Source organism: Artemia franciscana, chromosome 11 (assembly GCF_032884065.1).
Source record: "Artemia franciscana chromosome 11, ASM3288406v1, whole genome shotgun sequence".
Classification (NCBI taxonomy): Eukaryota; Metazoa; Arthropoda; class Branchiopoda; order Anostraca; family Artemiidae; genus Artemia; species Artemia franciscana.
In genome coordinates this window covers 45,836,548-45,849,308 of record NC_088873.1, presented here as the reverse complement: position 1 = coordinate 45,849,308, position 12,761 = coordinate 45,836,548, and the positions used below count along the sequence as shown (strand labels likewise).

At 35.3% G+C, this 12,761-nt stretch overlaps 1 protein-coding gene across 2 annotated transcripts in view; it reads left to right on the top strand.

Moving 5' to 3' along the window:
- Positions 1-12,761, top strand: part of LOC136033287 (CTTNBP2 N-terminal-like protein) — a 91,996-nt gene that overhangs the window by 58,264 nt on the left and 20,971 nt on the right. For both annotated transcript variants that reach the window (XM_065714049.1, XM_065714050.1), the window contains exons 7-9: positions 1,389-1,720; positions 5,405-5,595; positions 9,997-10,240. In XM_065714049.1, coding sequence (XP_065570121.1) covers positions 1,389-1,720; positions 5,405-5,595; positions 9,997-10,240 — 767 coding nt within the window. The remainder of the gene's footprint in view (positions 1-1,388; positions 1,721-5,404; positions 5,596-9,996; positions 10,241-12,761) is intronic.

Sequence of the window (12,761 nt, the reverse complement as noted above, 5' to 3'; positions counted from 1 at the left end):
CTACAACTCAACTTCAAAAATCGTAGTCATACAAAACATGCACATGTAAGAAACTTTCCAGTTTGCGAAGGGACTTAGACCTTGCCAACTCTTCCACCTCAATCCAGAGGATCGTTCATATCATAACGGTTTAGAAATGAGGAATTTCTTTCGTGGAGCGGCATACTTAGTAAAAATTTTAAAATTTTGCATTAAATTAATTAAAATTAATTATAATTTGATTAAATTATAATTTAATTAATTAAATATATATATTTAATGTATAATTAATTAAATATATAATTAATTAAATAATTTAATTAGTTTAATATAATTAATTAAAATTTAATTATAATTTAATAAAAATTTTAAGTACTTGCAATAAGCTGAACGAAGCTTCAATTTTTCTGTCGCTGAAAGCCACTCCCATAGAGGTGCAACATACAACAGATATGGCAGAGCGACAGCTGAATACAGTCGAGATATTACTTTTCTATTAAACGTATACTTAACGGAAGCTAGTTTGGCATAGCTGAGTCTAATTGGCTTAGATATATTCTCTACTAAAAGAGTTCTAGTGCTTGTTACGCGACATCCGTAGATGATACCCAGGTATTTCAGCTGTTTTTCTGAAAATACTTTTGCCCCACATACTACAACATATGAAGTGGCGGGGCTAATTCGGGTTGAGTTATTGTGATATGAAAAAATAGGAGATACGGTGCTAACAATAAACACATGACCAATCGGTTTTAAAATGAAAAAATGCTTTAATGCAAGCACCTAAGTTATTTCAATGGAAAGATGTAATGAAATTGTCCTCTCTTGGTTTTCACCTTAAATATAAACTTCCCATTAAGTCAGGGGTGGATCTAGGTGGGGGGCGCGGGGGGTGCCTCCCCCTAACATAGTGGTGGACTTGGGGATAATATCATGTTGTCATGTTAAATATCGTATTTTTCGCAGAAGGTGAACAGCTTTTCATTTTTTATGGCGGGTAGTACATCATTTTAATTTCAACAGATTTATTAGAACTTCAACCCTTAGCAGATTTTAGGTCTAATTTACTAAGGTTCCCTTTAAATTGCTGGCAGTTCTTTGTACGTAAATTTATCGGAGTAAAATATTTTGTGCCCCCGCTAAAAAAAAATCTTGGATCCGCCCCATCATTAAGTGAAACACTTTACCAGATTCTATTGCATAGAAACATTTTCAAAGAAATATTTGGAAATCAAAGATCAAGTGGGAATTTTCCTCCCGAAGCAATTCGTTTTTTTTTCAGTTACAAGTTAAAATTTTTACCAACCTCGAGTTTCTGAATCTGATTCTAGCACTACTGCTAGTAGTGTATTAGAGCTACGTTTGATTATTTGGAACATACTGTTTAATTGTTTGTTTTCCTTTGGTAGATGTAAAGAACTCGAAGCAACTGTTGAACGACTTCAATCAGAATTAGACTCGTTCAAGCAGAATTTACCAGCTACAGGAAACTACCTACACCAGTCCATGCAACCCTTTCCCCGCACATCACCGCCGTTGAATTCAAAACAACCTCCAATAACCCCTCCACGAACTGTTCAGTCGAATCAGTTAAGCACTTCTAGGTCTGGTTCGAATTTAGCGAGAGGAGGGTCGCCCTGTGTAGACGATCTGCCAGTTCCTCCACCAGCAGTGCTAGTAGGGAGTACGAGACAAAACCAGGTTGTGGCAACTGTTAATAGTACTCCAGTAGTGCTGCCTAGTAAGTTTCGTCCTTATTTACTCTTTAAATCTATGGTGTATTTTATTACAAAGCATAGCTTTAGTCCAATACCTCCCACTTATGAATAACGTTAAGCGATATAGGGCTCTTAATGTTGGCTATTTTTTTTTTGCTGATTGTTTTTTGTGTGTTATTGATTTATCCGTTTTTGTTCTATTTTTTTTTCTTTTTTTGTAAGTGGCCCTAGTTGGCCTTAAGTTTACTAATAAATAAATAAATATAAAATATTTTTTGTAAAAAAAAAATGGAATATGATATTGAATAAAAATTAATCTGCTTCAAGTTTTCTATCAAGCAAGGGGTGAAAGTCAGTTATCAACCGGACGACTGAAGATGCTGTACTTGTGCTGTTATGGGGAAGAAGCTTAAATAAAAGAGGTGTCTTGTGGTGTACCAGCATATATATATAAAGATCAGAAAGTTTGCACTCTAGTTAGACTTTTTATTCCCAATGTTTGAAGATATGAAAGCCGTTTTGCGAGCCTTAGCATAAGTGAAATCTATGTGAATTTGCCATCAGCGAGAGCTGTCGACTTTTTGTTGTTCGACTGTAATATTTGACCGAAAAATTATTAAATTTCGTGTCTCTTTGAAAATTTTACGTCTGGGTCAATCAAAGCGAGTGGCACCACAAGAAACTCCAAAAGTTGACAAATTGTTCAAATGATAAATCCTTTAAGTTGATTTCTAACGTTTCCCTGGCAGGTATGTTAGAACATTTTTAGGGACCGGCCTTTCCTGAACTCAAAAAAAAAAAAATTCCTGCTCCATTTAATCTCATATATCTCTATCTGTGGCACAAAACATGTGAAGCTGAAAACTTTCCAACTTCGCTCTTTAGTTCCGTAAGACAAGCTTTGCTTTAAAATCTGTAATACAAATTAGAGAATGTAAAAAAGTAAATAATACGGCATTAGACTTTACAGTCCCTAATGGGGGTGCTGATGTCCGTTTCTTTGCCCTTAAGCCAGGAAGTGGAATAAGGGGCTGGGGATCAACCACCATGTGCCTTTGTACACCCTTCCTTCTTACATTCCCCAAAATTTTCGAGGTACCCATTTAGAGCTGGGTCGACTCTGGCTGAGCTTACAGAGTCACCTCGCTGATCCCCGTCATTATTTACTGGAGTTTTTTTCGAATTGAACGGTCAGTGGTAAAAAAACATAGAGCATCCTGAAGTAATTTTCATGGTGGGGCAGGGGTAAATTTTGTCGAACTCGTATAACATTTACAAAAAAAAATCAGACTAAAACCAAATCTTATTAATGTTTTGCCTTCGTCAAAACTTATTAATTTTCAAGAAGTTTTTGGGAAAGTATTCATTCTTCTCCGCCCTTTTGACGTTTCCACTTTGTACCACGTAAATATCATCAAGATGCAAGAACCATTTCATTTTGTAAAAATACAGCGAATCTGTTTTATTAATTTGGCAAAATTTTGAAATGTGGATAATCGAAGAGGGCTGTTAAATTTTAATATCAACATCAGGGTAAACGCTAATCAAATCAGCAGTCTAAACCAATCAAAGTCAAATTTGAAAATGATCCTGTTATTTCGCTATTATTGTTAATTTTCTTCATTTTTGGGCGTATATAAGTTTACTCTCATGTTCTATCCAAGTAAATTAATAAGTTGCAAAAGCTGAACCGATCATCAAAGCTGTCAAAAATCGATATTTCCAATAAAATTAGAAGGATTTCGGGCTTAGGATAAAGAACGTATAATCTTTTTCCTTATTTACCAAAAATAATTTGTTCAGCTTATCATAGCGGTAAGTAAAGAGTGATAAGACTTCAGCATTTTTGTTGTTGTTTGTTTAAGGTCTTATCGTATGGAAGGAAATGTCGTAGAAACTTTGGAGGGAGAGGTTCCTTCAGTTGGAAAATAGAAGTATCAGTCCCCTTTTTAAGATTCAAAAATGATTGGAGGGCAACCAGCCCTTCTTCCAGTCCCCTTTTACCGCCTTACCCCAGAAACATCCAATCAAATTTATAGATAACCGTATAGTTCAAAATAGTTGAAAGTTCCAGTTACTATGCCATCGAGGTTGACTTGAGCCCCCCCCCCAATCCTTGAAGTAAGGTTCCAAGTTATGCAATTTGCCCTTTGTTTACATATAGATTTTGTTATTGGAAAAGGGTTTTTTTTTTCGTGTGTCTCCAAGAAGGTCAAGGGTTTTAAGGTGAAACTTTCAGGGAACGTTGAGGGAGGTGTTGAACTAAATCAAAATTTGCTGTGTGTATTCTGGTTGTCAAAAGTGCGCATCAGCAATATCTCAGGAACTACCTAGGATAATCCTCTCAAGGCATGTTAAAGGGGATCTTGAAATAAACAAAAAACATTATGCGTGTACGACTACTGTGCCTGCTACTCCTACTACGAACTTTTAGGAAAAGTGTTAAACTAAGTCAAAAGAAATACTATGTGTATCCAGTTTGTCAAAAGGGTTCTTTGGAATAACCCAGGAAAATCTGAGGGTATTACGTCGGAACTTTCAGGGGATTTTTTTTGAAAAGCGATCTAAAAAAAAAAAAAAAAAAAAAAAAAAAAAAAAAAATTATGTACATCCATTTTGTCAAGTGTGTATCTGTAGTAACTGAGGAATGGTTCTGCGTATTAACTTAAAAATTTTAGATCATATTAAGGTTGATCTTCAACTAAATCAGATTACACTATGTGCATTTAGATGGTAAATAGAACGTATCTACAATATCTCAGGAATGGATTAGGGTAATAGGTTAAAACGTCAAAACTAATGTTGAGAGGGATATTGAGCTAAATCAAGAGAAAAATGTGCTTTTAGGGCTGTCAAAAGGGCGTGTCTGCAATATCTTAGGAACAATTAAGGGAATTAAGTTGAAACTTTCTTGGCATGTTGAGGGGGATTTTCGATTAATACTTGTCTGTATTCCAGGCTGTGACTTGATGCAGATCAAAATGTCCTTACTCTCTAGAACGCTAGAGATTATACTAATTTTAATGCATTTATTTGAATAATATTTCACGTGACCATCCATCGATAGTTCGATAGTAAAACTGCTATTAAAATTTATTGTAAAATTTTGTCTGAAATACAAATAGCAAGCCAAAAGCTTGATTGTTATGGATAAAAATGGTAAAATGATTTACAAGCATTGGTTTGTTAACTAATAAAAAAAACTATTTCAATTAAAAATGAACAGAAATTACTTTGAAAAATTAAACTTTTTCCTCAAAAGAAGTTTTTCAAAGAAAAGTAAAGAGCCAAACGGCTATATTAATCCTCAAAAGAACGGAAATAAAGACAAATAGTAGTTTAAACGTAGAACATTCATAAGTCACTCTATAAATATATGAAACTCAAAAGGAACAGAAACTATCACAAACAGGAGTAGGGCTAATGTCATTTGCGTTGGACTTAAAAGATGGAAAATTTTCTTCATTTTTTCAAGAATCTATGAATTTAAGTTAAAACATGGGGTGAAAACCAGATTGGCTTTTACATAAGTTGATCTTTCTAATTCATTGTCCTCAATTCATCGACATTTTCAGGTACACAGTTTTAACTCAATTGCATGTTTCACAATGAACATAAAGCTTACCTATAACCGAGTTCTTGCTTCTTTTGTTCTTTTCTATTATCTATAATTGTATTTATCAAATGGTTATATTTTCTAAATCTAGCCACTGGCATAGCCAAATCGGTCAGTCCTAACTCAATGGGCATGGGTTTATCAATGGGCATGGGCATGGGTACAATTCGACCTCTACCTTTGAATGCTTCAGACGCACAGCGGAAACAGTCTTCCAATTATCACAGTGCCGCTGAGTCGACGCAGGCTTTATTAGCTGGCATAGAGCAAACTTTAGCCCAGGTAAGTCAGATAGCCTATTGCTTAGGTCTTTTTTGTGACAAAATTCTTGGTCCCAGGCTTTTCAAAACATGAGCCACTAGTCAATCATTTACCTATGTTATGTGCTTAGAGTTACGTCAATTGAATTTTCTTTTTAAAGAATCAACAGGCGGATTTTTAGGGATAAAATCCTCAGTAGATTATCCCGAATGGAGGTACACTGTCTTGAAAAGCTGTTCTTCAGTAATTCAGTGCAGAATCCATCCTTTTTTAGGCAGTCCAGTCGTACCATGGTCCTGCGTATCTATCGTATTGGCTTGGCAAATGGTGGTACAAGTAGAGATAACTTGTTGGAGGGGGGGGGGAGGTAGTGGATATAGTTGTATAAAATACCTATAATAATCACTACAATAAATCACTGAATGCGAGGTTTTAAAGTTATCTGTTTGTACTTGAGCTGCTATTTTCGGTTCTTTGGAGTGATTCCAATATATTTGTAGGATTCCCTGCAAAAAGTGAGATTTCGCTGTGTCGTGAAATTTGAGATACCATTTCAAAATCTAAAATTATTACTGCTCTTACATATATATTTATGGCCTGAATATCCGTTTCCTATGTAGCATCCTGGGTTAACCTAATCTCAATGCCCAAAAATAGAAGTTTCCAAAAAAGAGCCGTTAAAATTGAGTTTCGAACAAGTTTTTCTAATAAAAGTAAAGAACTCCATTAAACCAAAAGTGATCAGAAATAAAGTCAAATAATCTTCCAAATGTAAATAAAGCACCATCAATAAAAAAGAAACCCAAAATTAGCAGAAATTACAATAAATAACCGAATCAAACTCGAAACGAGCAGAAGTTAACATGAGTAGGGCTCAAATCCCCTATGCCTTCCAAAGGCCAGAACATATTTGCATTTTACTGGAAAAATACAACCACCGGCTCCAAAAAAAGCTGTCAAAATCAGGTTTAGATCAACTTGCTCAGCATATGACGAAGGTTTTGATGACTCCACCATACTTCACTCAAACCAAGGATGATGAAACGTCATCTTCTGACTATGAAATTTGAGCTCCCTTCATTTAAAGACAACCCGTCAACCCTTGCCCCTGCAAGATGTGGAAATCAAAGTGCGAGCAGACTCGAGCTAGAATGTCCGAGGTAAAGACGATGTGTTACATAATATAAATTTCAATAAAGAGGGGACAAAATGGAAAATATCTTTCGAGTTTTTAGACTGTAATTAAAAGAGAAGCTCGAGTCTGCTCTTCTAAAAATAAGAGTCCAAGGGACTCTTCTTTTTAGGCATCAAAATGTGGCAAATTGGTGGGGGGGCAAGGAAGGTGGGTAGAAAACAGGGCATGAGAAAGAATGGACTGCCGTTCAACCATTTTTACACTTAAAAGGGGTGCTAAAATTACCAAATCTCATTTACGTGATGTTCCTTTTAGGTTTTTACGACACCTCGTCCATCTATACGAAGTGTCCTAAGAAAAATGAAACATTAAGGGCACAAGACTGTTTACTTATGCACTGCTTCAGTGTTGCCTCTGTAAATAAATATTTGCAGAGTAAATGAATTATATAAATGTTTAAACTTATTTCGAATTTTAAGACTGTAATGAAAGACCAGATGTATGCCCAAGGGTTCTTCTATTTTAGGCATCGGCGATGTGGCAAAGTGGTTCTGATATTAGACTCCATTTTTAAACTATTAAGTTTAAACTATTAAGTAACACAATGTATTGCGTAAACAATGTTTTTGAAAACCAAATAAGAGGAACATCGAGGTGAATTAATAATATTAATTTATTTTCAAAAATTAAAAATGGGACAATAAGCAACTCAACTGCTTAATTGGAGAATAAAACAGTTAATTCATTTAATTAATTAAATTTCGAATACTAGGTAATGAACCAAAATAATGTTTATCCTTGTGGATGAAAAATGGAAAACAAATTTCAAGTTAAAATGGCTTTTACTGACTATATTTGTTAGGAGATTCAGCTATGATTTTTATTTGGCTTCTCTAAAAGAACTACTTGGCTTCTCTTCAGGTTAGCCAAAAATAAAAACTGGCTGTTGATGGGATCATATATTGGAAATTGAGACAATATATTCTATTCTTATAGTAGACAATTTGTGTGTTAATATACGTAGCTATTAGGGAGATTCGATGTTTAGTTAGTATATTAAAATCAAAAGATGAATTATTTGCATGCTGGATCCTAAAAAAATTAAATAAATAAAAAAAAAAAAAATAAATAAAAAATCTAAGGAGCGTGTGTGGTGTCGGACGCGGAAGCGGACACGGACGCGGATCCTAATTTGAAAAAAGTGAAAAATCAAGCTAAGCTTTGGTTGCTTATCTAGATAGTGTGTGGGCGTCCTCCGTATGGTAATATATTTAAAATTAAGCGCAAAACGAAAGCCGCTTACAAGCGACATACATGTTCTTTTCGTGAATCGGTTACCAGTTTGTGTAAATTTTGCTGTACATCGCCCCTACACACAGCTTCTTTCTATTTGCTTTCCTGCCAAAGTGAAACAAAAGCATGTACCTCCTGTGTCTGTTGCAGATATTGTTAATTTGATCAAGCGACTGAAATCATGTTCGGTCGATATTCGGTTGATATTAGTGTTTGGTATTTATGTAAAGATTCCCCCTTTTATGTAAAGTATTTATGTAAAGATTCGGTTTTAAATAGAGGGAAATATCCTAATAAATGTGATTCCTACAGACCAATAACTGTTGCGTGTAGTATAAGCAAAGTTTTGGAGCATGTACTTCTCTCGTCTATTATTGATTTTGTTAATTATGATGCCAATCAGTTTGGATTCAAAAAGGGAATTGAATACCAGCATGCACATAGGGCGCTTGCTGTTCTCCTCAAAGACGCGCATACTAAAGGTCAGTCATTACACATTTGTGCATTGGACATTTCTAAAGCATTTGACACTGTTGTCCATTCACAAGCTTGTTCACCCCCCCCCCCCAATGACGCTGGATCCGGTTGGTACTTAAAATAAGAGATCTGAGTTACGATGTCCTTCTAAGTATGAAATTTCATTAAGATCCAATCACTCCTTCGTAAGTTAAAAATACCTTATTCTGTCTAATTTTTCAAAATTAACCCTCCCCCCAACTCCCCTAAAGAGAGTGGATCCATTCCAGTTATATCAATCCCGTATCTAGGATTTGTGCTTATTTGTCCCACCAAATTTCATCCCGATCCCTCCAGTATAAGTGTTCCAAGATTTTAGGTTCCACTTCCAACTCCCCCCAATGTCACCGAATCCGGTCGGGATTTAAAATAAGAGCTCTGAGACACAATATCCTTCTAACTATCAAATTTCATTAAGATCCGATCACCCGTTAGTAAGTTAAAAATACCTCATTTTTTCTAATTTTTCGTAATTAACCGTCCCCCATTGCCCCCCACCCCGTCCAGATGGTTGAATTGGGAAAAAGACTATTTCTAATTTAATCTAGTCTGGTCCCTGATACGCCAGCCAAATTTCATCGTCCTAGATTTTCTAGAAGTGCCTAAACCAGCAAAACCGGGACCGACAGAATTTGCGATCGCTATGTGTCACTTGGTAAATACCAAGTGCCTTAAAAATTGTTAAGACCTTCCGGATTAAATATGAGTGTTTGTATATTAAACTGACAATCCACGGTCATTTGTGTTCTTTTTTTCAGTAAAGTGCAAATTATATCCTGGTTTTGAGAGAGCTTGGTGGTTTTTAGCCCTTCTCACTTTGATTTTTTGTTGTTTTGAGTTTGATGGGTTATTTATTGTAATTTATGTTCGTTTTGGGTCTAATTTATTTATTTATGGTTATTTTTGTTTACTTTATTTATTTATCTTACTTTATTTCTGCTGAATTTGGTTTAATGGAACTCTCTACTTTTCTTTGAAAAACCTGTTTTGTGTAGAAAGTTTGTAAGGTTAAGAGGGTTTGATCACATATCAGGGATGAACAATAAAGTGGCTTATTATCATGCTCTTTAGCAATCAAGATCGTGGGAAGCAGGACGTCCTCGAATGTGACGGCAAAAGGTACTTTTAAAAATTATGTAAGAATCGGGATATCATGGGAGGGGGTTAATAGTGAAATCCTGAACTGAAAGAGATGGGAGAGGAGAATATGTAGCCCTGTTGGTCTCAGGTGGTTCGGGGTTGATAATTTATAGTTTTTAGGAATAAACATTATATTAATTAATAATTGTTTAATAATAAGTTATTATAAGACAATAATAATATTGTCTTACTAATTAATTACGTTCAACTTATCAAATAGAGGTAATCGATCGAGTTTTTTTTTTTTTTGAATAGCATAAATTTTCAGCTTGGATAAATTGCACTTTTCTCTGTTATTTTTTTTTTTAAGATTTTGCCTAAAGTTATTTATCATGCAGGTATCTCCAGATAGGGCAACTGCCAGACCATTTCCTTCAACTAATTCCCAGAGTCAACTAGCTCCAGTGACAAGTAGGGTAGCTGTTCAAGCCTCTCCAGGATCTAAAGTCTATACAACTAGTCAAGGTGGAAAAGTAACATTTCATGTTACAACAAGTGTTGCTACGCCAGCATTGGCTACGATTGCAAGTAATCATTCGAGTACAGCAACTATAATAAAAAAGCCAATACCTATTGGGCGTGGTAGGTCCATTCTCTCTCTCTCTCTCTCTCTCTCTCTCTCTCTCTCTCTCTCTCTCTCTCTCTCTCTCTCTCTCTCTCTCTCTCTCTCTCTCTCTCTCTCTCTCTCTCTCTCTCTTTCTCTCTCTCTCTCTCTCTCTCTCTCTCTCTCTCTCTCTCTCTCTCTCTCTCTCTCTCTCTCTCTCTCTCTCGCTCTCTCTCTCTCCCTGATTTATTTTGTTGTTTGTTCTTCAACGTCTGTTTTTTTTTTGTTCAGCCTTATCATTGATCAAGAAGAACATACTCTAAGAATTCTTAAAATTGGGTAGGCCAGGATCGTCAGGACGTGTCAGGGATATACCGAAAAAAAAATTTTGTGCGTGTCCATTAAGATGCAAACTCTTCAAGTTGACTCTTTATTATTTTATTTTAACCTATTGTAATAGAAAATAAATAACTTACTCCGGCAATCTAAGGAATGTGCTGATGTGTAAAATCAGAATGGCAACAAGGAAAGTAAGAATGTTACGTCTGAGTAAAGAAGTGGTGGGTGTGAAAAGCACCGCCCTTAAGCGGCTACTGGTTATGATTTGCTCTTGTTTATAGTCAAGGAAGGGATTAAGGGATTTTTGCGGGAAAAAAACTTCCTACGTTTTTCTGTTTTACTCTATTTAGCGAAATAAGAAGATAAAAAAATATGAAATTGAACAGTTGAAGATATTTCTTCGTTTTTTATTTGTATAAAAGATAGCGATCGCCAGTATCTTTAGATAAGAAATATGCTTTAATATTATGCTGGCGAGGAAGTAAAACTCTTTCTTGAAGTTTAAAGTAAAGTAAAAGTAAAGTGAAGTAAAGTTTAAAGTAAAGTTTGAAGTGAAAAGTGATAGGATTGGAAAGTCAAGAAGGACCCCGGAAAAAAAAATCATCTGACAGTATCTTACAAATCATAAAGCTATCAGGCTTATTATTTTCACTGTACAACCGTAACAGAAACCGATAATGCCACTGCTGCATCTGGGGCCATAGTAATAGGTATAGATAGATAGATAAGTATATTTTAAAGCCAAATATACAGCCATGAACCAAATCATCTAACAGTACCTTAATAAATCATAAAGCTATCAGGCTTATTATTTTCACTGTACAACCGTAACAGAAACCGATAATGCCACTGCTGCATCTGGGGCCATAGTAATAGGTATAGATAGGTAGATAAGCATATTTTAAAGCCAAATATACAGCCATGAACTAAATCATCTAACAGGACCTTAATAAATCATAAAGCTATCAGGCTTATTATTTTTCCTGTACAACAGAAACCGATAGTGCCACTGCTGCTTCTGGGGCCATAGTAATAGGTATAGATAGGTAGATAAGCATATTTTAAAGCCAAATATACAGCCATGAACTAAATCATCTAACAGGACCTTAATAAATCATAAAGCTATCAGGCTTATTATTTTTCCTGTACAACAGAAACCGATAGTGCCACTGCTGCTTCTGGGGCCATAGTAATAGGTATAGATAGGTAGATAAGCATATTTTAAAGCCAAATATACAGCCATGAACTAAATCATCTAACAGGACCTTAATAAATCATAAAGCTATCAGGCTTATTATTTTTCCTGTACAACAGAAACCGATAGTGCCACTGCTGCTTCTGGGGCCATAGTAATAGGTATAGATAGGTAGATAAGCATATTTTAAAGCCAAATATACAGCCATGAACTAAATCATCTAACAGGACCTTAATAAATCATAAAGCTATCAGGCTTATTATTTTTCCTGTACAACAGAAACCGATAGTGCCACTGCTGCTTCTGGGGCCATAGTAATAGGTATAGATAGGTAGATAAGCATATTTTAAAGCCAAATATACAGCCATGAACTAAATCATCTAACAGGACCTTAATAAATCATAAAGCTATCAGGCTTATTATTTTTCCTGTACAACAGAAACCGATAGTGCCACTGCTGCTTCTGGGGCCATAGTAATAGGTATAGATAGGTAGATAAGCATATTTTAAAGCCAAATATACAGCCATGAACTAAATCATCTAACAGGACCTTAATAAATCATAAAGCTATCAGGCTTATTATTTTTCCTGTACAACAGAAACCGATAGTGCCACTGCTGCTTCTGGGGCCATAGTAATAGGTATAGATAGGTAGATAAGCATATTTTAAAGCCAAATATACAGCCATGAACTAAATCATCTAACAGGACCTTAATAAATCATAAAGCTATCAGGCTTATTATTTTTCCTGTACAACAGAAACCGATAGTGCCACTGCTGCTTCTGGGGCCATAGTAATAGGTATAGATAGGTAGATAAGCATATTTTAAAGCCAAATATACAGCCATGAACCAAATCATCTAACAGTACCTTAATAAATCATAAAGCTATCAGGCTTATTATTTTTCCTGTACAACCGTAACAGAAACCGATAATGCCACTGCTGCATCTGGGGCCATAGTAATAGGTATAGATAGATAGATAAGTATATTTTAAAGCCAAATATACAGCCATGAACCAAATCA